General features: G+C 41.6%; 1 protein-coding gene across 4 annotated transcripts; it reads left to right on the plus strand.

The window, feature by feature from the left end:
* Positions 1 to 9,935: 9,935 nt before the first annotated feature.
* LOC110739525 (protein FAR-RED IMPAIRED RESPONSE 1-like) lies at positions 9,936 to 13,019 on the plus strand. Of its 4 annotated transcripts, none has more exons than XM_021919972.1 (3): positions 9,936 to 10,073; positions 10,505 to 11,730; positions 12,376 to 13,019. In XM_021919972.1, exon 2 carries the CDS (start codon positions 10,662 to 10,664, stop codon positions 11,319 to 11,321), a length of 660 nt encoding a protein of 219 aa, XP_021775664.1. In that variant the 5' UTR covers positions 9,936 to 10,073; positions 10,505 to 10,661; the 3' UTR covers positions 11,322 to 11,730; positions 12,376 to 13,019. The 4 variants fall into 4 exon arrangements, with proteins under 4 accessions (XP_021775664.1, XP_021775666.1, XP_021775665.1 ...); XM_021919974.1 differs by having other exon boundaries at positions 10,550 to 11,730; XM_021919973.1 differs by having other exon boundaries at positions 9,936 to 10,069.
* The last annotated feature ends 12,773 nt before the right edge of the window (positions 13,020 to 25,792 follow it).

Below are 25,792 nucleotides of genomic sequence, written 5' to 3' on the forward strand. Positions count from 1 at the left end.
TTGTTTTAAAAGCTCCTCCTGTTTTAACTCCCTTCGTTTAGTTTCCATTTCATATCTAGTGGCATTGAATTGGGAAACATGAATGAGCTCAGATGCCCATCTCTAGGCATCCCTTACCTCCTCTTGCTTCTTGCGCAAGGGAACTTGGAGCCCATCAACCCTTAGCATCACCTGAGATATCAACCGGTGATGAAATGTTAGAATTATCCAAACAAACCCAAACGGCAAACAATGAAATTATAAGATGGTGCAACCGGTCAATTACCTCGGCCAGAAGGGAAATGATACGATCGATGTTCACTTGATGCACAGCCGGTACTGCCTCCTTCTCAGACCGGGTGAGGGTCCGGATCATTCTCTTGGCATATTGTTGGTAGTTAGGCCGGCTGGAGGAAGCATCTGCAATTAGAGATTGATCTATCAGGTGTTCAGCATACAATGTGCCAATATTCTGACGGCAGCCAAAAGAATCCCCGGATTGGCAAGCTTGGGTCTTGACCCTCATAGGCCCAAACGGCCAGGGGGGATCAAAGGCAAAAGTCGTACCTTTATCGGACTGTGGGGTAAGATCACCCCCAGCCGCATTGGAGCCAGTGCCCGTCTGGGCCTCGCCAGACGGAGTCTCCGGCTCCCTTATTTCCTCGACCACCATTTCGAAGGTCGGGACAATGCCTCGCAGGCTCTTGCCTGCAGAAGTAGGCCTGTCTACTGCAGGCGGTTTAGTAGGAGCACCTGCAGCCGGGGCAAGAGTCGGCATCCTTGGCACTTTTGCCAGTGGCTGAGGTAGCTCCCCAGCCGTTCTCTTCATCATTTTGGACAGGGAGCGTGGAACAGTCTTGTTCCCGGCCTGAAAATGTGCAAAAGACAAGCGGTTAGTGGCCAATTTACATACAAGTGCTACAGCCGGCGAAAAAGGTTTGAGAAATATGTTACCCCGCCATCTTTAGCCGCAAGTTGCGACTTCTTCTTTTCAATTTGTTCCTTCCGGAGCTAAGCGGCTGTTGTAGCCGGAGTCTTCTTTTTGGGTAGCTTGTCCATAGCTACTTCTGCAAACACAAAGAAGTTGGTTTAAATATAGTACAAGTTAGCCATATCAGGCGGCAAAGGCCGGTTAAATTCAAAAAACCTACTCTTGGTGAACATGGTGCTAAGGTTACAGGCAAAAAGAAATGCCTCATCCTTGAACCAGTCTGGGTGGGGCACCCAGAATAGGGAACTATAATCTCGCTCCCATCATTCAGGCGGAGAGTTGTCTTTTTAAAGAGACCCCTCTCCATGATCTGATCCCACGCCTCACTCGGCACTTTTGGGAGAGCACACTTCTTCCCGAGCAAAGTCGGGTTCTTATTATATCTACGTAGCCGGCGGTTTAGTTGAGGAGTTGGTGAAGAAACGGCGTAAAATTTTCTCTTCCAACTGCTCCATTTGGATGGCTTGTCCAAAGTCATCATGTATTCCGGGTGCGTGGTTAGAGTATACCACGCATTCCATCCACCCGGCGCCCGGCTGAGATAGTGCATATGTGCGAAAGCTTCCCAGCTGGGCTTAACCTCCTGTATCTCGCAGGCGGCAATATATCCAAGAATGTTGACCCATGAGTTGGGGGTCAACTGCCAAACACCCAGATTATACCCTCGTAAAATAGCCTTTATGCAATGGTGGAGGGGGAACCGGAGGTTGGCTTTGAATGCCGCCTCATAGCAGCCGAAATAGTTGTCGGCATGCTCAATGTCGTCTTCCCAAACAACAGTTGCCTCTACAGGCGGTACTACTATTTCCCATCCTTCCCCAACCGACTTCTTCTCCAAAAAAGCAGGGAATGTGGCATTTAAAGTGACCACATCTCTGACAGTCATGCTGGCCTCAGTTGGGTTGCCTGCAGGCAGCCACTTGTAGGCTTCCTCATCAATGGGAGCGGCTGCCTCTGCAGACTCAGAGTTAGACTCTTCGCCGGATTCCTCGTCGGCTGAGTCAGATATCATAAAGGATGCTGTCATTCGGGGTACTAGGGGCACCCGGCGCATCATGAGATGTTCTATCAGATGGCACTTTGGCCTGGTCTTCGTTTAAGGGTACAGTCGGGTCGGCGGTTGCGTCATCAGACTTGTAGTCGGGATCTGTTGTCGTCCATCTAGTCCGAGCCATTCTGTCCTGCACATGAATAGAGACGGTCGGATTCGAGGTAGATGAAGGGTGATCCAAATACCCCTAGACGGCATCCCCAGTCCTAGACTCAGCCGTCTCAAGTGACCGGCTGACCTCAGTCGTAGGCTGTGCCGTGTGTGTTTTGAAAGACCCCATTTACTCTATACAAACTACACAACCGGGAAATGGGAAGTTTAAAAGAAGAACAGCGAAAATGAAAGCTGTACCTTTAAGTATAGTTGATGAAGACAACCATAGTTGAAAAGAGTGGCTCGAAGATGCCTCGAATGGTAGAACCCGGATGTGTTTTAAGCTGAAAAAGCAAGATAAAAATCAGCGGGTTCTCTATAAACTCACTCAAAAATACCACAGACGGAATTAACCGCCTGTGGTTGTTTAGAATGATAAGAGGCAATTTGTGAAGTCCACTCCAAGATACCCCAGACGGTATCTAGTGGATGGGTTCAGAAGTACCCAGGCGGTATACAACTGGATGAGGGTCTACGAAAATAAAATAGCAAATTGTTCTCAAATAATCTAGGTGGCCTACAACCGGATGAGGGTCCTAGGCAGTCTGTTCTCGGCTGTGTATCTATTCAAAGGGCAGCTATAAATTGTTCAGAGGTATCCCATACGGTGCAAAACCGGATGGGGGCGTATGGAAAGGAAGTCTAAATTGTCTAGTTATAACCCAGGCGGTGCATAACCGGCTGAGGGTAAAGTAAGCAATTGAGGTGCAAGATTATTCAAGAGAAATCTCCCCGGCTTAGGGTATAGTGAATCACTTGGAAAACAAGCTGAAGGGACCCCAGCTGGTACCGGTTGGGTTTGTTTTTGAAAAGCATTGCTATAAAGTACCCCAGGCGGTGTTTTACTGGTTGTTGTTTACAAAGCATAAAAGAGAAAGAGGGGTCATCTGGTACCTTAGTAAGATGATCTAGGAGATGCCTAACCGGTAGCCGGATGCGATTGATTTTCAATAGCCGGATGCACAGAATTTCTAGGAAATACGAGTCAGCCGGGGTCAAAGCTCTCAAGAAATTTTTTGAAAAATTTATGTAAAGTGTTGAAGAAAGAGGGTTTGTTCCCTATTTATAGGAAAATAGCAGAAGGTGAATAGACGCCTTCTGCCCTAGAATTCAAAATTCAAAAAAAAAAAAAAAAAGAAAGAAGAAAAGAAGCGGGAAAGTAGACCAACCGTCACTTACCCAAGCGTCTGACGCCTGTCACAAGTGACACATGGCAATGCCACGTCCCACCTGTGAGGGGCAGATGTTTAGGGTAAAAATTACCCTAGACACGTAGCCTAATAGGCCCCTGACACGTGTCATCCCCTTAGTGGTCAAGCAAAGGCTTCAATCCCTTTGCGACACGTGTCCTTTGAGCCCTAAACTGGGAAATGAAGTTCCCCACTATAAATAGTGGGGGAGACCACATTTATTACACACACAAATCGAAACACCAACCCCGAGCAATAAATAATTGCAGAATTCTCCCAATCAGCGAGAAGTATTTACTGTTCCGTACATTTTACCTTAGACGCATTCTAATTTGATCGTCGGAGGCGGAACTCCACCCCCAGCCAGAGTCTCCGTGATTTTGCAGGTACAGACGTCGGACTGCGCATATTAGGAATTATAACTCTCCCGTAAGACACATCAAAAAACCCCGAAACAATACTTCTTCGTTCCCATAATATAATGTCCATCCATTTCTTAATTTTAATAATTTTAAGAAAATAACCAAAAGAGTGCAACAATTTTATTTGCAGATTCAATCTCAATTTCATTCTCCATGAAACAAGTGGTAATCTTTCCCCCTTTTCATGACATAGGTACAATGGAAGACAATTTCATTTGACACCTTTATTGGTTTTCATGGAAAATAATTATAGCATGACAATTGATTAATTAATGTGATCTTGTAACATGTTGAACAATTAATCATGCATAGGTGTGGCCGTGTGGGTATTACAAAATTGTTTTTATTTTATCAATAATAATTATATGCATTTATTTTTAAAAAGTAAACTGAGAAAAAAGTTTGGAAAACGTTAGTGCAATAATAAAAGAGAAAATATTTCAAATATGTTCAACATTTTATGACACCCGAAAGGAACTATATAAATGAATAATAGGGGTATCAATTCAGGTAAACGATTTGATTTTGGCCTTTTGGGTTGGGTACGGTTTATTGGTTTCGGGTTATAAGGGGTTGAAATAATTAGCGGCCGGTCGGTTTTGAAAATTATCATTAGGTTCCTAAAAGAAATCTATATATCAATTACATAACCCTTTTAAGATACAACATTGACAAACGGCCCAACTGTGCCTTTAACTTGACTGGAGGATGTCTAATTATCCAACCTCTTCCAAAAAACTCAATGCAATATCCTAAGTCAGGACCTCATCACTCAAATGTCCCTCAATTATGCTACATACCTAAGGGTTGTGATCGATTCCCTATCTATCACTTATAATATGTTCAATTGAATATACATACTAAGGTGAGTATTTTAATTGGGTGATGGGTCAAATTATAAAATAACCTCTTTTATTTATTTTGTGCAACTTTAGGGTATTATTCGTGAGATATAAAATATTTCAAAGTTATACATAATAATTAACGGAGCTAGTAGTTTGTTTTTAAAAATAGTTTAAACTCTTAATTATTTATTTTAAGTTCAAATTTGTAATAAAAAAAGTGGTTTGGTTAGTTTAACCAATATAATGTACATATGTTTAGAATTACACTTAATTTTCTTAAAAATTTAAAATATTTATGGCTAGCTTGTTTGTAAATAAAATTACGTATCCTTGTGTCACAAATTAAATAAGGAACAAAGCTAACGTAGCTCTTATTTTGTACTTGTTTGGAAATTTCTTGGGGGCTTGAACATGTCTTGAGAAAACTAAAATTGATTTTACAATTAAATTGTAGTTTCTAAAAAAACAAAGAAAAAAAAGTTGTATTGCCTATGTATCCCAAAGGAATCAAATTCCACTTAGTTCTTAATAGACGTACTGGATTAGTGTACTGGTTAAGCTAGCGTGCTCGGGCATGCAAAATGGGCCATTATATTTGGATTTATTGGGAGTTTTGGGTGGGTTAGTGTGTTGAATACTTGTATGGGTTGTATCACCAGGGGGCCGTCCCAGTTGATCAGCCTGATCAACGAAATACTACCTTCGGTTTTTTTTATGTGCAACTTTGACGCTTTTTGCGGTTCACGAAGCAAAAGATTGAAGGGCAAAGATTAATAAAAGTGAGTGGATTTAATTAAAGGAGAAGGAGAGAGAAAGTGTGGCAACCCACAAAGTATTTTGGTGGGAAAATCTGGCCAAAAGTACAAAGCCAAATTTTCCCCCTCAATTGAATCTGCCAAAAACAATAATCAAATTTTTCATGTAAAATTTGTTTCCCCCCATTTTTTCAAAAAAATCTGCCAAACTGAAATTTTTTTAAATTTCAAGGGAGGCTATAAAATCAGTCTCCTTTTCGACTTTGCCCCCAAAATTTCAACATTTAATGAGGCTATAAAGGCAGCCTCCATTGTCACTAAATTAATTACAGCCATTAATGTTAGCAGATGGGTGAAACATTCCAGCAAAAATCAGAGTTTCATCCCAAAAAATTACAGATTTCTACGTTCACCGCTACGGTTAGTTTAATTACACACTAACTACACTGTTCAAAGATTTACAAAAAAAGGCTGCTCTGCTGTCATTGAAGCACATATGGGTATCATCTTCATCTTCATCTTCACTCCTGCAAAAATCAGCAGGCCCCTCATCATCATCTCCCTGTGCTGATTAACACAAACACATGGCAGAGTATGGTGATTCTGTTTTTTTCGATGTTGAACACATACTAAATGAAGAACAAATGTCAGAGTTGTGGTTTGAAGAAGAAGAAGAAATGCAGGATGCAGGCTTTTGGGGGTATGAATCAGAAGATGACAACATAGATGGTAGCCAAGACAAAGAACAACAACATTCACATAGTGAAGGTGAGGTTGATTCCTCACAAATGCAACAACAACCATAACAAATGCCACAACAACCACAACAAATGCAACAACAACCCCAACAAATGCAACAACAACCCCAACAAATGCAACAACAAATTGTATGCAGGAAGCAACTGCCAATGCAAAAGAAAAGGCAAATTGTAGATGCAATATTGGTGAAAATGAACAATGGCAGATTACCTAGGGGTCACTTGAAGCAGTTATCAACTCAATTCAACGTACACAAATCAACAATAACAAGAATATTCACAGATATAAACAAACAGCTGGCAGAAGGGGACTTGATTGATGTCAGGACTAAAAAAATTGGCAGAACAGGGAGAAAGCCAATGGAAATTTCTGATGAAATTCTACAGTCAGTCCCATTACATTTAAGGCAGACTGAAAGGAGTTATGCAGGAGCACTGAAGATCAGTCATAGCACAGTTCACAATTTGAAGAGGAGAGGAAGGCTAAGAACACACACAGCCTGCAACAAGCCAACACTGTCATCAGACCATAGGGTGGCCAGACTTAGATGGATTTTGTCACACATAAATCCATTTACAGGAAATCAGGACCCCACATTTGTTGACATGAGGAATGTCATACACTGTGATGAGAAGTGGTTCTACTTGAACCCTGATAAAAGGAGGTTTTATCTGCTGTCAAGTGAGGAGGATCCTTATATGGCAGTTCAGTGAAGAAGATTCAAGCTCAAGGCAATGTTCATGGCAATTATAGGGAAGCCATTATATGGCATAAATGGAGAAATGTTACATGATGGGAAGTATGTCATCTTCCCATTCACTATGCAGCAATTAGCACAGAAATCAAGCAAGAAAAGGCCATGAGGGACTTTGGAAACAAAGGCACTCCAGAATATAAACAGAGAAGTTATCAGGGAGATGTTACTCACAAAAGTTATCCCAGCCATCAAGTCAAAGTGGCCAGAAAGTCTGGCCAAGGATGTGGTAATCCAATGGGACAATGCAAGGCCTCACCAAGTTCCAAGGGATGCAGAGTTCATTGAAGCTACTACCACAAATGGTTTCAACATTCAATTTATTTTTCAGCCAGCATAATCACCTAATTTGAATGTGCTTGATTTAGGGCTGTTTAGGTCTATACAATCATTGCAATATCAGTCTTTTCCTAAAGACTTAGATGAGCTAGTCCAAAAGGTGAAAGACTCTTATGACACATTCAATCCAGAGGTTAACAAGTACATCTGGGTTACTTTGCAAAATTGCATGATTAAAATACTGAAGGCAGAAGGTGGTAACAAGTACAAGATTCCACATATGAACAAGAAAAAGCTTGAGAATATTGGCATTCTACCAGAAATAGTTGTAGTCAAGAAGGAGGTAGTAGTGGAGGTTGTGGAGTATCTAAACACTATGTTTAGGCCAGCTAATCAGGGGAATGAAGAAGTCACAGAAGAATTGGAGGTGGATGCAGATTAGGGGACTCAATACAAGAAAAAGACAACATATGTACTGCCACACATAACCACTTACCTATGTAAGTTTGTTTATTTGTGTTTTATTTCAAATGTTGAATTACCAAGTGGTTAGGTGTATTTTGTTGATTACAATTATCAAAACATGTAAGGCAGTATGTTGTAAAGTCTTTAGATTATGGTATGGTCTTTTGTAATGTGCTTTCTTAATTACTCAAAGGTATGCTCTTTTGTACCCATATTTTAAATGGTAGCAATGAATGACAAAACAGACAATTTATGGGGCCATTCAATCCATCAGAGGAGTTAATAGTCATTGTTGAATACTACACTAATGCACAAGGGTACCTCAACAACAACAGCATTATGCATGTTGTTGGAGCAATTCACTTGTGCTTAGTCAAATTCAATGGAGTCCCTTCATCATGTGGATTTGGGTAAGGTGAATGTCAAATCAAATTATGGGACTCAAAACAAACCAGGGTACAGAACCTATTAACAGGGGACTCATTGTAAGGGACTGACTAGGCAACAATGAACATGTAGAAGATACCAGCCTCATCATTCATCAATCAAATCAACTTTGCCAACATAGTCCATCCCAAGGAACAACAACACAATCATAGCCACACAGCCAACATGGTCCATCCCATTTAACAACAGAACTTTCAAACAACGCACCCAACATCATACATCCCAATCAACAAAAACACAATAAACTCAACACAGCCAACCTCAAACATAACCCAATTAAGTCCATGGCAGTCAACAACAACACAATCAACTACACACACCCAACACAATACATAAGCCAACATAGTCCATGCCAATCAACTCACTTCCAAATCATCAACATAAAAATCACTACGAATTGGAGTATTTGAAAGCCAATACATTCCAACAAAAGAAGAGAACAAGCAATTCATACAACGTCATTAAATATACTCAACCAACCCTAGTATCCATACACGCATCAACCCATCAAATTACCAATAGTACACAGAAAAATAACATAACCCAGGGTAACACCAAAAACCCTAAAACCCATCATGAAACCAGATCTAGTCAAACATTCCCACAACAACAACCAAACAACAAAGCAAACCAATACAGTATGGCAAAAATAAAAAAATTAAGGAGAATTTTTTTAAAAAAATAAAATTAAAGAGTTAGGGTTAGGAAGAGTTACGTAAGGGTCAGTGCTCAGCCTCCTCATCAGAGGAAAGCACGATGAAGTCTCGCTCCGGCAAACCCCGAATACGCCTCAGAGCCACCAACGCCGCCTTCCTACGTGGCCTAATCTTCGCCGGTGGCCTGGAAGGCTCAGATCGGGCCTTGGGAGGGGGCGCAGCACTGCCATCCTCACTTTGGGACCCTAGATCTACACGAAATACATCAAAATCAAGCTTTTTGTGGCCACGGGACTCGCCTACACCCTCCTCCTTCGATTTCTGCTCAACCTCATTAATATTCTTCAGAACTTCCCCTAATGCCTTGAAAGTGGTCGACAAACAACAGCTTGGCCCATCTTCATGTGCGTATAGGTGACGGGGAAAATCATCGCCTCTGTTGATATCATTAATGAGGGACTTGATAAGAGTGGCCTCGCTGTTGTCGTCGGTGCCAATGTAGGCGTCAATTAGTGGATCAAGGTCTTTCAGGGGAATGGTGGCATCTGGTTTTCGAAGCAAAGGTGAGGGAATGGGAGATGTCATGATGTAAACTGGAGAGGAAGGCAAAAGAAATGAGGAAGGCGACATAAAGGAGGAAGGCGAAAGAAAGGAGGAAGGCGAAAGAAAGGAGGAAGATGAAGAACCAGATCTAGGGTTCTTCAGAAGAAGAATCTAGATCACTTTTAATCAGGTGGTTGGGAAGATGGAGAGTTGTGTCGGTTGGGAGGAATAAATGGAGGGAGTGATTAGATTAGGGTAATTTAGGTTAATGGAGTCAAGTGGGGGTTATGGGTAATAAGGGGTAAAAGTATAAAAATCTGAATTTTTAATTAAGGGTAATATAGTAATTTTCAGTATTTTTTTTGAACCCAAAATAGATATAAAAGAGAAAGTTGCACATAATAGTGAGCGGAATAAAATGGCAAAAGTTGCACATAAAAAAAACCGGAGGTAATATTGTTAATCAGCTGCATTTGTGGGCCCTTCCTCACAAAAAATATTACTTTTATATTGATATGTACTGATGGTGACCTGGATAAGATGACAATCAAATTTCCAACGTTAGAAAGGCTGTTAGTAATGTCGTTTCATCCTAAACTAACGGCCCATCCCACCCCAGCCCCCCCCCCCCCCCCCCCCCCCCCCCCCCCCCCCCCCCCTAAAAAAAAAAGAAAAAAACTCAAATTGCCCATTGGAAGAGACGACAGAGCTCGCACCAGAGAAGATGTTGTAGATCGGTCAGCTAGCTTAAAATCAATCGACATTGCATTGCTCAATAAGGTCGGTAAGTTAATTCCTTGCTCGTCTCCTTAAATTGTACCTTTTAGTTATAATTTGTTTACGATATCAGTGAAATTGTGTTATGTAATTGCTCTGAAAGCAGACAGTGGTGTCAATTTCACATAAATTCAATACAATAATTGCAGGATTAATTGATGGAATCATGAGTTCGTGTAATGTAGGGTTTAGGGTTTAATCGTATATTATTGCTTAGAATTGGTTTTTCCACTGATTTAGGTTTGGGATTGGATAATTTCCCTGGTTGTGTTGAATTGAATTTAAGTGTTGAATTGAATTTAGGTTGTGTGGCAAATATTTGGTCTGCTGTTAATTTTGTGCTTATTAAATTTTGCGATTTATAGTATCTTTTAAATTTTTGATAAGTTATGTTGTCAAATATGTGCACTGCTATTAATTACCCAATTGTGAATATAGGGAAAAGTAATGGAAAACAATGATCTTCAACTGAATTCTGTTGAGGAGGTAGGGCATGTTACCTTGTCTGATCCAGTATCGGAGTATTTAGTTCCTGCCATGGTTTCTGAAGCAGCGTCCGTCTGAAGAATGTGCCCCTAGTGCTATAGTGTCTCCAATGAAGACTATACAGACAGTTGTATTAACTAACAAAGTTTTTGTGTATTCTTGGATTGAAACTCCTAGAGTTGGCATGGTATTTAAATCGTGGCAAGATGTGGAATGCTACTTTAAACAATATGCTGAGCAAAAAGGATTCGGTGTCACTAGGGCTCAAGGATATCTTTCCAAGAAGGATAAGGAGAGGAGGGGGGCAACATGGAAATGTGAATGTTGGGGTCATCCAGAGATGAGGGCTAAGGCTATGGATGTAAGTGGGACTAGTGCTGATGTAGATGGAGTTGTTGTGGAGGATGAGCTTGCGCGTGGGAAAAGAACATCCAAGAAATGTGAATGTGAAGCAAAAGTTTATGCTAGTGTGAATAATGAGGGGCTTTGGGTGTTGAGAAAGGTTCTCGTTGATCATAACCACAAAGTATCCCCTGGCAAGTCCAAGTTAGCGAAAGAATACCGTATGAAGAATTGTACTACCAATGTGAGAAAGAATTTGATTAATTACTTTGATGAGGGTGTCCCTGTTTCACAAATACATGGATGCTTAGGCATGGGTAAGGATGGTGAGAACATGCCAACAGTGAAGGATTTACAACATGAGGTGTACAAGGAGAGGAAAGCGCGGTTGAATGTGGCCGGTGGCGATTGTGCTACTATGATGTAGTATTTTGAGAAAATACAAGATGATAATTCCAATTTCTACCACTCACACCATATAGATGATGAGGGACAGATGAAAGATGTCATGTGGGTGGATGCTCGTAGTAGGGCAGCGTATGAGTGTTTTAGAGACGTGGTGTGCATGGATGCAACTTATTTGACCAATGAGTATGAGCTTCCTTTCGTAAATTTTGTTGGTGTAAATCATCATCGGCAATCTATTTTGTTAGGATGTGCATTGGTATCACATGAAGACACGGACACTTATGCTTGGATAATTCGTCAATGGTTGGCATGCATGAGTAATAAGCCATTCGAAAGGCGTTGACGCTGGAAATGCTAACCGCTCGTCACCGTTGGTGCATTTGGCACATCATGCGGAAAATCCCTGAGAAGTTAGGAAAATGTTATGGGTAAGTTAGAATATGTGTTTTAAATATTCCAAAACCCATATGTACTTCACAATAAGTTATTTTGCAACACGCTATTTTTTAATAGTAAGCATCGCTAATACTTTATCATATACATATGCTTGCATTCAACAAATCTAAATTCAATGTGCCTGTTTACAATAATTAGTTGCCTTACCTGAATGTGTTTGTTGTTTGAATTATGTAATTGAAATTAAGGTAATTGGGAAGTCAGACTTGCGCTGGGCTAGTGAGACTGACATTGTCTATAGGTATAATGTGATTTAAAAAAATTTCTAGGTATTGCCAATCTTCTGGGCTGTGTTAAATTTCAAGTCTGTCAGGTGTAAAATCACGTCTCCTCTGTGCTAGGATGTAAAATCTGTTTGGTCTTTGCTTGAAGTTCTATATTGTTGTGTTGTTCTAGTTTGTATATTCTGTGTTGGATGTAACACATTTGGTGTTAGAGTATTAATGTCCTGGTTCATAATTTTCTTGAACTTTTTGATATTTGCTGTTTCGTATTGATGTTTCATAGTCCCTTATTGATATTTCACAGTTCCTGGATCTTTGTTTTTATGCTTTTGTTATTGTCTATTTGATATATTTTCTGTGATATAATTTCTTTGAGGGTTATGGAATATCCAGGTACATGGACTTTAAAAGCTCGCTGAAGGCTCTTGTATATGAAAGTTTCAAACGAGGAATTTGAAAACAGATGGAACTCATTGATTACAACATACAAATTGGAGGAAAATCAATGGTTAACCGATCTTTACGACGAGTGGCATATGTGGGTTCCTTCGTTCATGAAGGAGCACTTTTGGGCCAGAATGAAAACAACACAGCGAGTGGAAAGTATTAATAGCTTCTTTGACGGCTTTTTTTAATAGGAGTACAAAGTTGTATGAGTTTCCAATGAAGTACACCAGGGCAATGACAGAGAGGGTGAAGGACGAAACTAATGCTGACGCCGGGTGCTCCATGTACATTCGGCGCCTTGTAAGCGGGTTCAAGGTGGAGAAATTGTTCCAGAAAATTTATACAGACGCCAAATTCCAAGAAGTCCAAAAGAGTGCCCGTATGATGTATGTCTACCCTAGGGATGAGTGGTAAGTCGAAGAAAATGTTTTCCAGTACACGTTGGGGGATCGGGTTTGGATGATCCCCGAAGGATCAAAGATGGAAAAACTGACTTACAGGCCCAGGTTATATTGTGTAACTTGTAACACTTTGACTAAGGATGTATCATGTGATGGTAGGAAATTTGAAACGTTTGGTATTTTGTGCAAGTATAGAATTCGTGTTCTTGATCAGAACTTGGTGTTTGAGATTCCAAAGAAGTACATCCTTGATAGGTGGAGAAAAGACATCGTGAGGAAGCACACTAGAGTTAAAGTCCCTTACTATGACCCTTATGAGACGCTACAGGTTTAAAAGTTCAACCGTTTGATGAGTCAGTTTGAGTCTATTTGTAACGAAGCTTCCACTGCAAATGAGGAGACAATTGAACTTGTTTTACAGAGGCTAACTCAGCTTGCAGACAAAGTTAAAAAGAGAAAGGCTTCTTTTCAGGAAAAGTAGGTTCTTCCTCCATGCCAAAAGCACCCATCCCTCCATCTGAGATAGGTTTAAACAATCCATGTTCTAACACCCAAGAAGGCCAACATGTTACTCTGGCATCTGTTACTTAACCTAGTTCGCAGCAGACCAATGTTGCTATTAAGGATCCTAAGACTAGAAAAAAACCATGTGGACGACCAAAGTCAACTAGGTACAAATCATTGGCAGAAAATGGGTACAATAACCAAAAGGCGAAGCAGAAAACTGTTGTTGAACCAACTCAATAAAAAAAAACCTGTTAGTTACTATCTGTTTGTTTGAGTTATTTGCAGACATGTTTCTTCAATTGAAAGAATTTGAAATGAAAAATCATTCATAAACCAATAAGCTTGAAATTTAAAGCATACATGCAAATTTTTAATCTTATTGAGCGTTTTATCCACGCATTAATATTAGTCCCTTTTAAGCGAGAATAAAACGATTCCAGGATCCCAAAAATCAAAAAGTGATTAGGCATGCTTTAGTTTGTCTTAACACTTAATATTTTAGGGTAAGAAATCCAATTGCAAATAGCTCTAAGCTACTCTTGGTCCGACAAAACGTCGCATCTAATGCTTCCTTGACAATTTATATCCATTGCCACGATATCTAAGGAATCTTTACTGTTATCGTTGAGCTTAATTAAGACCAACTTGTATACCTAGTATGCCTTACGTTACTATGGAAGTAGTGATGCCTCGCTTTGGCGTAGCCTATCACTACGCGCATTAGTTCGGTAAGTGTTGTTCTTGGAATGGCAAATTTGGCTCAATATTATAGGGACCTAGGGTTTCTATGTTGGTTGATTTAAGTGAACTTAATTAATCATCGCAACATTTGAAATGCTAAACATGCATCTATCATACGATTCAATCATATATAAACACAATTATATATATAGAAAACATAAGTAAAAGATGCATTTGGCAACTAGCATTGATTAGGGGATTTTTCCCCACCAATCACCATCTGACAAGTGGACCAATCAGGTTCCGCCATGTGTCCGTCACATGGGCCAATAGGAGCCTGCCACGTGTCAAGCAATGATCCGTCCACTATGGACCAATTACGACACGACACGTGTCCTTCCCATGACACCTGGGATAACCGGTCACCTAGGCCCAACTTCCGAGGGAAGCCCAATCAGCCCAAGGTTAACCTAAACCTAGATTGACACGTTTCCCGAGGTTATAAATACCTCCCTTAATCCTCATTAAGGGAGATTACGTTAAAAACGCAGATTACACACATTAAACACTCTCACCTAGAGAGACCCAATCACTTTAATTTCTGCATTAATTACTCCTTAATCAAGTACTAACTTGACCGTCGGAGGCGAATCTTCAATCATCCGGAGCATCCGTTTGTTTTGCAGGTACAGGCGTCTGGTTCCAGTCTCGGAATTGTAACTCTCCCGCAGGACATCAGAAAAACCCGAAACATCTTGGCGCCGTCTGTGGGGAGAGTACTTATGAGATGGCATCCACGTTTGTACCGGCTCCTGAAGAGAGACGTCCCCTGGACGACCCTCTAGTTCAGTCGGACCACGATACTGAGAATGAATTTGAAGTTGCAGCTCACACAGCTTCAGACGGGACCCTAAGGGCCCGACGTACCCGTCATACCGAAAGGAGGGAACGGGAACATCTTCAAACTGGAAGCGAGCCAGCAGGCGCACCGCCTGTTCGGCAGCAGCCGACTGATGGGTCTGCTCCCATCACAAGGAACGAACTCATGACCTTCATGAGGGACTTCAAGGGAGAAATTCAAGAGTTGATCAACAAGAAGCTGCCTGCTCTGGACAAGGAGCAGTCGGCTAAGAAACCCTCCACTTCACGGAAGAGGAAACCAGTTCAAGGGCGAGAGGCGACCCCTCATCCTAAATCTAGGAAGTGGGAGCCACCTGCCCTTGATTTCACAAAATACCGTTTTCCTACTCCAGGAAATAGGAAACCTGTTCGTCATATTCAGGCGGACGGGTCGAGGAAAACATACACAGACGCTCGGCTACTGCTAGAGCAGAAGAAGAGTGACCGATTGTCAGAGTCGGTCTCTACTTCAAACATCCAAGACAGTCTGCGAAATACCTCGATGAGGCATACTCAGTCGAATCATGAGAGTCAGTCAGGCGGCACCTCCCGTCAGTCCGGCTTTCATAGCGACCAGGCGGTACCAAACTTACCGTTTGTACCGCAACAACAGTATTTTTTACAGCCACCTCCGTTTGGTGGACATGCAGCAAAAAATGTCCAACCTATGGACTGGCAGCTACAGTTGCTTAGACTTGGTGAACAGCCGTCGGCCTTCTCCAAGGAAATTACTGAAGCCGCTCAGCCGGCCAAAGTGAAAAATGTATTAGTAGGCGCCTATGACGGCACTACTAACCCAGAAGACCATATGATGGCATTCACCAACCTGATGTACCTTCAAGGGTTGGATGATCCCACTTGGTACAAGTGTTTCCCAGCGACTCTCAAAGGAATCGCTCAACAATGGTTTGGCAACCTGCCGACTGGTTGTGTAAATAACTTCAAGACGTTGCTTACTTATTCACCTCCAACTTCGCCATGAACATCCCTGCGAAGAAGACGACCCTTGATTTAGGAACAATTCAGCAGGGCGAGAAGGAGGGGCAAGAAAAATAGACGCCTGTTCCGATTCATAATTGATAGTGAGTCAGTATAATGGCGAATACGAAGCAACCCATCCGGCCATGATCAAGTATTTACAGGCGGTCCGACAAGCAGTCGGCTCCCTTGAGGATTTCCATCTGACCCAAGTGCCGAGATTAGAAAACAAGGGAAACACACACAAGATCAAATAAACTATGCCATTGCGAACAAATCAAATTAAGCACGGAATGAAATCAATGGATCCTACTTAGAACAACCATGCACGGAAGGAAAACTCACTCAAACAAGCAACGAGACACACAATCCAAGATATCGTTGATCAAATGCGAACAAGACCTAAAACCAAGCATAGAGAACAAAGAAATCATGCTTCCCTCTAAACCCGACCAAACCGGCCACGTCCTCCCCTTTTGCTTTAAATCACCACCCTAATTGGCCCCTCGTGATTCCTCGAAGGAACCGGAAGAAGTGATGTTTTGAGGAAATAACAAAGGTATCCCGACATCTCGATTACGCATAATCTTTCCATAGGGTTGAAAGGTATCTCCGTCCAACGTTTGAGAACCGAACACCTCTAAAGTCTAAGGGTCTTAAAGGGTTGTAATGTATTGGCAATGGGTAAGGTAGGTGAAAACAATTTAAAAAAAAGTGGGGTTAATTCCTAAATGAAGCGCAAGAATCACAATTCTCAAAAACAATAGTTCAAAATATGTAATTCACTTTCCACAATCTCATTGATTCACATTCTTACACATCCCAAATTATCCATATAATACACACTCAAATGACCTCTTTCAAACTTCAAAACTTTATTTATGTGTCCTTGCCTTTTTCACAATTCGGACGGCTTTTCTCTTCTTCTTTTTTTTTTCTTTTTAAATTCTTTTTTTTTCTTCCTTTTTTTTTTCTTTTTTTTTATTGATGGCAAACTGACTTTCACATTACATATTTACAATTAGGCTCACTTTCACACCTGCTCAAACCAACTATCTAACTTTATTTCTTGATTAGTAAACAATAAGCTCAACAAACCTATCTAGGTAAACGCTTCACAACTAAGGGTTGGTAAAACATTGGCCATCGGGTTTGTAACACGGTTAACCAAGAATGGAATTACAGCTTAACATGGTTAGCAAGTAAGATGATGTAAAAAGAAAATCAATTTGTAACAAAACAAAAGGAACAAAATAAGAAAAATGAAAAAGGTGCCCTCTTCCTCCCTTAAAAGTGTCAAGTCGGTCTCGGGAGCTACTAGTCAACACAAAGATCGAAAATGCGTAATCAAGGATCCAAATATGCCACTCAACAAGAATGATGAAGGCTAGAACAAATAAACCTCACGGGATCTAACAAATAAAGCAACTACCAATTAAGGGGATCAAATCCACAAATGGGAAGCGACTCCATCTTACCACAATTCAATGGCTTAGAGTTTCACATGATAACAAACGTTCTAACCAACTACCTTCGCCTAGACTCGTCTACATTGATCAACAATAGACTCAAACTGTGTATTCATCACTGGCTTAAGTAGAAATAGATATTCCACACACATTCATTCACGTTTCGAATCCAAATATGAGCATTATTCCAAAAGTTTATGCAATTAGACAAGTTTATCACGATCCAAAAATATAGGAAAAGACTATGAGGCAAATCATATAAACTAGACTACACATTCTCATAACAGAAGCTTTTCCTATATTACACACATATATAAACAACTAAGTAATCTAAACAAGCTAAATGGCTCATAAAGAGGCATGAAAATCACATAATAATCCCAATCGACAAACAAGTGATCAATTGATATCAACATCAATGATCCCAGGTTCTTTAGAACCGATCAAACATCCTCGAACCATTCAACTTCTTCCTAAACTAAACTATCCTAAGCACACAAAAACAAAAAAAACTAAAGGAAAAAGGGAAAGATTTCACCAAATGCTTCTTGAAAACACACTAAGACAACATGAGATGCGGCGAAGCTTCTAATGCTACCTCCATGAGTCTTCATATCTGCACAGGTTAGATAGAAACAAACCAAAACGAAACCAAAAGAAACTCGTTTTTTTTTTATTTTTTTATAGGAATATGAAGAAAAACAAGGGAAAATCAACAAGGAAACCATTCACCCCCCCAAGCTAGTATAGACATTGTCCTCAATGTCAGGCATCCAGAGACTACCTAGAAGGCAAAAAGGGAAAGAGAAAAGTACCTCATTGACTGGGTCTCGGGTTGCCTCCCGGAAGCGCTTCTTTAACGTCATTAGCTTGACGCAACACATGGATTATAGGTTACCCATAATCAATACTTGCCATTGCAGTGGAGATAAGATCACCATTCTTATTCTTGACAATAGTCACCGCCCCTTTCTTAGGTACTACAAACACAGGGGAAACCCTTCCTTGATGTGTTGGAAGGGGTTTAAGCTTTACCTTTGGTGCTTCATTAGCATCCTTTGCAGTGGCCACATCTAATGCATCTAGAAATTTCTCCTCCATGTCCCTGTTTTCCTTGTTCTCATTCAACTCAAAATCATGATTAGTATAGAATAATTCGTTACGCATATCAGAGACAATGGAATCAACAGTGTCAACCATCATGCAATTATCAGAATTAGAACAAGGATATTTAATAGTTTTATTTAAATCAAAATCTAAAACCTCCTTTCCTACTTTCAATGAAATCTTGGCACCCTTTACATCAATAAGGGCCCCCGAAGTAGCTAGGAAAGGACGTCCTAGAATTATAGGTATATGAACATCCTCATCCATATCTAGGACCACAAAGTCAACAGGTATGACAAACTTCCCCACCCTTAGGGGAACATCTTCCACTTTACCCTTTGGAAATTTGATTGATTGATCGACTAATTGAAGGGATATGTTAGTGGGAAGAAGTTCTCCTATATTTAATCGTTGATAAACAGAATATGGCATGAGACTAACACTAGCTCCAAGATCGCACAAAGCATTATCAATATTCATTTTGTTTATAGCACAAGGGATTGAAAAGCTACCCGGATCTCCTAACTTAGGAGGCATTTTGTTCATTATTATAGCACTATAGTGTTCAGTGAGGTTAACAGTTTCTACCCCTTCACAGTTTCTTCTACCACTCAATATATCTTTTAAAAACCTAGCATAGTTAGGCATTTGCTTGATAGCATCAGTGAATGGTATAGAAAGGTGGACTTCTCTCAAGGTCTCTAAAAACTTCCCGAATTGGGCATCTAGCTTATGTCTTACATATTTTTGGGGGTAGGGGAGTCTATGTAATAGGTCGGGTTCATTGGTTTGTGCTCCCACCTGTTCCTTTGGGACCTCATTAATTTTATCTTTTTCTCTAGTCCTCTCATCCTCACTTCCTACAACATTATCAGTGATAGGTGGAGTCACAGGTTGACTCCTAGGGGGTACTACTTCATCGCTCCCCCTCAATGTCTTTCCACTCCTAGTGGTGATAGCATTTACAGAGTTTTTAGGGTCAATACCTTGAGGCGGTAGTTTTGAAACTCCAACCCCATCTTTTATAGCACTAGCCAACTAAGAAATCTGGGTTTCAAGCATCTTATTATGTGTCATCACTTCATTAAACTTTTTGTCACTGGTGGCCATGAAAGTGTTGAACATTTTGGTCTGTGCTTCCATCATCTCCTCCAAACTAGTCCTTTGCGATGGTCCTTGAGCATTGTAGTTGTCATTAGAGGCTCGGGAGCCACGCGCATTAGACTGTTAGGGATTTTGATTTTGGATGTTGTTCCTGTTACCATTGTTATTCCAATTTCCCCTGTTATTGGCATTCATGTTCTGATTGTATTGCCCTTGATTACCTGCATTTTGTTGGTAATTATTCTGATTACCAAAATTACCATGTTGATTATAAGACCCTTGGGGATTTCGGTCCCTTTGGTTCCTGTTTCCCCACTGGTTTTGTTGTTGGTAGTCAGAATTATTACCCTGTTGATTATAATTGTTCCCTCTTTGATTAGGTGGTAAATATCTGTTATTGTCATTCCTAGGTCTATTATCATAAGACAAGGCATTGACTTGTTCATTATCACACTCATTACCATCATTATAGTTGGATTGAAATTGGGAATCTACGTTACAAGCAGAGGTATCATGGTCATAAGACCCACAGTTTTCACAGAATATACATCCATCAGGCATATTATTAGAGTTAGAGTGCATACCTGCTCCCTTAGAATAGGATGGAAGATTTTGATGCGGTGGAGCGTTGAGCTTCTCTTTGATAATTGACATTTCCTTACCTAGATTTACAATTTGCGATGTCAAATTCCCGATTGCATTAAGATGGTCTACCGAATAGACCGCTCCTCCACTCTTGCTCATGGCCTCTCTCTCTCCATCTTGCCAATCCATGTGGTGTCGTACCACATCTTCTATGATATCAATGACTTCTTCTTCGGTTTTGTTCATAATGGGGCCACCTGCTCCCGCATCCAAACTGGTCTTCCCTTGAGGACTCAATCCTCCATAGAAAATCTGTAAAACTTGATATGTTGGGATTCCGTGGTGTGGGCACTCTCTTTGATACTCCTTGTACCTTTCCCATGCTTCGTAGATTGACTCCCCACTCCTTTGCCGAAATCCCTGGATCAAAGCTCTAGCATCGGCCGTCTTCTTTTGGGAATAAAATCTTCCCAAGAATCTTGTCGTGACATCATCCCAAGTGTGTAGAGAGTTCGGCTTCACCTCCTTCTCTAACCATTCGAGAGCTCTCCCAATAAGTGAAAAGGGGAAAAGCTTCAATCTGACGAACTCTTGATTCACCCCATTAACCTTGATGGTATTGCAGTACTTCTCAAATTCGTTCAAATGAGCCAAAGGGCTCTCATGCTTGGCACCACTAAACTGCCTTCTCTCGATGAGGGTGATCATAGCCGGCCGGATCTCGAAATCATTGGCCTCAGTAGTGGGTGGAGCAATCCCACTTGAAGCTCTATACGCCCCAGGAGTTCCCAACTCCTTAAGGGGTCGTGGTGCTGGCCGATTGGGTTGGCGCGGTATGTCTGCCATTGGAACCTGTTGTGTGTTGTGTTCCTTTCCTTGAGAGTTTGATGACGTCAATCGAGATTTACGATTGCTCTTCAAAGTTCTTTCGATTTCTGGATCGAAGGGTATTAATTCTCTCTGTTTAGACCTGCGCATACACACTAACCAAACCCATTAAATAGCAGGGCTACAAGTGTAGCCAAAAGGGAAAAATCTTTTTGTGCTTTTTTTATGATGAACTAGACTCAAGAAATCAAAAAGCAATTAACAAACACCGCTCCCTGGCAACGGCGCCGTTTTGACAAGGATTAAATCGGTCGCTACAATCTAACTCTCAATCAAACAATACTTATACGAACACCCTATAACCAAGTACAATGGCAAATAAAGGTTCGGTCCACGAGGAACGAGAGTAATTGCAAATTAATCTTAAACCTAAGCTAGTTCGAAATCAATGGAAAATGGTGTTCTAAAATACTACTAATAAGATGGAATAAATCAATAAACTAAGACACTAGGGAGAACGAGAATCCGCCTAACCATTGGTAACTAAGCAACAAGGAATCACAGAGACAAACGGGATATGCAAAAACTATAAGTCTGATCAATATCATGTGATAGGAAGACAACGGGCAATACTAAGCTTGGATTTCTCATGCACTTAACATTACTCGATACATAATCAAACCACATTCAATAATGAAATACTCAATTCACAATCTCTTGTTCAAATCTAGAATATCATGCAATCAAATTAAAGATTCTAGGTTAGCTACTCCTATTATAATGAATTAACATGCAATCGCATATAATCAATTTAATCACAATCCGTTTATCAAAATCAATCCTCAATTACATAGATTACCTAGGCCGGGTTTCATCCCGAAACCCTAGCTAGGAGACTACTCACACATATTCATAATCAAAGCAATAATGAATTCCAAAAGCATAATAGATATAAACATGAATTCTGATTAAGGAATAATAAAGCTTGATTAATAAACAAGAATGAATATTACCAATTGTATTGATGCGAATCAATGGAAAAGTTCAGAACTTTGATATCCGTCGTCAATGAATAATACAAAGAATCTTCGCAAATCTTGCTTCAAATCAATCCAAGAAAACTAAAATCTCTAGAATAATCTCTAAGAAAACTAATGAATATCTAAAACTAAGAACGTTCTCCAATAACTCTCTACAAAGGCTCTCAAAAACTATCTCTAAAACTCTCTCTAAATCCCCTTAAAGTTGGGCCTTATATACGTCTTCTAATGCGGAGAAGTCAAGCGCGCAGTTAACCCTAGATCAGCACGGCCGTGCTGTATTTGGCACGGCCGTGCTAGCTTGTCAGTAAGTAAACCGGATTTCTTCTTCAAATTGGCACGGCCGTGCTATATATGGCACGGCCGTGCAGCTTCCTTGCACGGCCGTGCTAAAAATGGCACGGCCGTGCTAAATATGCTCTAGCACGGGGCTCATACTGAAGCTGACACGGGCACGTGCAACATCTGGCACGGCCGTGCTAATGGCCTGCACGGCCGTGCGGGTGCGTGGATACTGACACGACCGTGCTATTGGCTTGCACGGCCGTGCTGCCTTGCCAGGGGTTGCTTGCTTATAGGCCAGCACGGGTGTGCCTATGGTAACACGGTCGTGCTGCCTGTGCTATGTAATCAATGCACGGCACTTGAACTTCCTTAACTCCTCGGACTCCGGTCAAGGCTAGCTCGGTTACGCATCAAGGGCTCGGGATCCGATTAAACTCGGTTGATATTACCTGAAAACACATAAAAAACAAACCGAAAACCCGTGAAGCACGTAATATGGGGAACGTAAGCATAACAAGGTAATAATCGGCCAAAGCGGCCCCAAATACATCCAAAATCATCCTAAAATATGCTCTAAAGCGCGCCCTAAAGTGCGCTTGTCAGCCGCAAGAAAAGAAAGAAAATAACAATCATTAGCAGAGGAGCGGTAGGATGAATTCCGCCCTCAGCCAGCTGGTGAGCATACGGACCTGATGTTAAATGACTCGCGTCCTGACAGAACAATCAAGGTTGGGACGACTTCTCTAAGGGACCTGGGTGACGACTTTCACAAACTATTGAAAGAATACAAGGACATCTTTGCATTCGAAGTCCATGAAATGCCAGGCATTAGTCCTGATCTGGCGGTACATAAACTGGCCGTGGATCCGAAAAAGAAGCCGGTACGGCAGAAGAAGCGGAACCATGGCGAAGAAAGAAGTCAGGCGGCAGCCGCCGAAGTTAAAAAATTACTTGATGCAGGGTTCATTCGGCAATGTTACTTCCCAGACTAGGTTGCAAATGTGGTGCTTGTTAAAAAGCCGAATGGCACCTGGCGAATGTGTGTAGACTACACAGACTTAAACAAGGCGTGCCCCTAAGACAGTTACCCTCTGCCTAAAATTGATAACCTTGTCGACTCAACAGCTGGCCATGCTTTGATGAGCTTTATGGACGCCTACTCTGGTTTCCATCAAATTCCTTTATGGAAGAAAGATCAGGAGAAGACGGCCTTCGTCACTGATCAGGGGTTATACTGTTACACGGTCATGCCGTTTGGTCTTAAGAATGCCCCGACCACTTTCCAGCGAATGATAAACACTTTGTTCTTTGATCAAATTGGGAGAAATGTCGAGGCATATATTGGTGATATGATTGTCAAGTCTAAACTTCAGAAAGATCATCTGTCGGACCTCCGAGAAACTTTCGCCACACTCAGGCGGCACCATGTCATGCTCAATCCCAAGAAATGTGTCTTTGGAGTTGAGTCTGGGAAATTTCTCGGATTCCTTATCAATCAGAGAGGAATAGAGGCGAACCCTGAGAAGGTGCAGGCGGTCATTAACATGCAGTCGCCTCGTATCATCCGAGAGGTTCAGAAGTTAACAGGTTGTCTGGCGGCCTTGGGAAGATTTCTAAGCCGATCAGGCGACAAATGCCTATACTTTTTCCAGGCAATTAAGAAAAAGGCAAGGTTTGAATGGGGGCCGGATGCTGAGGCGGCCTTCCAGAAATTGAAAGTTCACTTGCATTCCTTGCCGAGGCTGGTCAGCCCTTTGCCCAAAGAAGTACTCTACATGTACCTGGCCGTCTCTGATCATGTGTTAAGCGCTGTTCTCCTTGCTGAAAGAGATGGCTGTCAGCTTCCGGTCTACTTTGTCAGTCATGTACTGAAAAATGCACATGCAGTCTTCATGGCTGTTAAAAAATTGAAGCCCTACTTTTTGGCACATGCAGTCGTCGTGTATACAGACAAACCTATCAAGCGGCCACTGACCATCATGGAGTCGTCAGGCCGAATGATCAAATGGGCCATAGAAATACAGAGCCTCGAAGTTACTTTCGAGCCTAGAAAAGCATTGAAGGGGCAAGCCTTTGCTGACTTTATTGTTGAGATGACTCGTCCTCCGGACTCTCAAGTTACAGACCAAGTCTGGAAGGTATATGTGGATGGAAGCTCTACTTAAAATGATTGTGGAGCAGGAGTCATATGTCAGTCGCCAGAGGGCGACAGGTACGAGTATGCTTTACGCTTCAGTTTTTAGGCCTCAAACAATGAGGCAGAATATGAAGCTTTACTAGCCGGAATCCGCATGTGCAAGGCGGCAGGAGCAAGAAAAATAGACGCCTGTTCCGATTCACAATTGATAGTGAGTCAGTACAATGGCGAATACGAAGCAACCCATCCAGCCATGATCAAGTATTTACAGACGGTCCGACAAGCAGTCGGCTCCCTTGAGGATTTCCATCTGACCCAAGTGCCGAGATCAGAAAACAACCAGGCGGATGCACTTTCAAAATTAGCATCATCCGCCTCCGGTGATACTCCTCGAACTGTTTTTTGGGAAGTAATGGAGAGGAGAAGCATTGAGGAAGAACCTATTGGAATCTTAGATAGAAGCTCAACCTGGATGGATCCAATCAGGGCATATCTGACAAATGGTACCCTGCCGGATGATCATCAACAGGCGGCAGCACTGAAAAAACGAGCAACCAGTTTTGAAATAATAAAGGGAGAACTTCACAAAAGGGGGTACCTTCAACCCTTCTTAAAGTGTGTTACTCCAGAAAAGGGGCGAGAGATACTGGACGATCTTCACTCTGGTTACTGTGCTTCCCATATAGGCGGTAGGACGCTTGCTCAACGGGCAAGGCGGCAGGGCTACTTTTGGCCTACTTTAGAAGCAGATGCAATGGAGATGGTGAAAAAATGTGACAAGTGCCAAAGGTTTGGCAAACTAATTCACCGTCCGGCTACTGACCTCACTACCATTCATAGCCCACTACCGTTTGCTAAGTGGGGGCATGGATATTCTGGGTCCATATACGCCTGCTACAGGCGGAAGGAGGTACATACTTGTTGCCGTCGACTACTTCACTAAATGGGTAGAGGCGGAGGCTGTAAAGGGAATCAAGACGAAGGATGTAATTTCATTCATTTGGAAAAATGTCATCACTCGGTTCGGGGTTCCCAAGTCTATGGTTTTTGATAATGGTCCCCAATTTGAGACGCCTGTTCTCAAAAGTTGGTTGGGTGACCAAGGAATTGCACACTACTTTGCATCTGTCGGCCGTCCACAAGCAAACGGCCAGGTAGAAGCCTTTAATAAAATCATCTCAGACGGTCTCAAGAAAAAGATTGAACAAGCAGGCGGCCTATGGGCGGATGAATTACCACATGTTCTCTGGGCCATTAGGACGACTAAAAAAGGGGCGACTGGAGAAACTCCATTCCTCCTAACTTATGGTGCGGAAGCTGTTCTTCCAATAGAACACTACG

Source organism: Chenopodium quinoa, unplaced genomic scaffold (genome assembly GCF_001683475.1).
Source record: "Chenopodium quinoa cultivar QQ74 unplaced genomic scaffold, ASM168347v1, whole genome shotgun sequence".
Classification (NCBI taxonomy): domain Eukaryota; kingdom Viridiplantae; phylum Streptophyta; class Magnoliopsida; order Caryophyllales; family Amaranthaceae; genus Chenopodium; species Chenopodium quinoa.

Excerpts from the sequence above, each read along its gene's own strand:
- LOC110739525 (XM_021919972.1), top strand. The coding sequence starts at position 10,662 with ATGAAGACTATACAGACAGTTGTATTAACTAACAAAGTTTTTGTGTAT.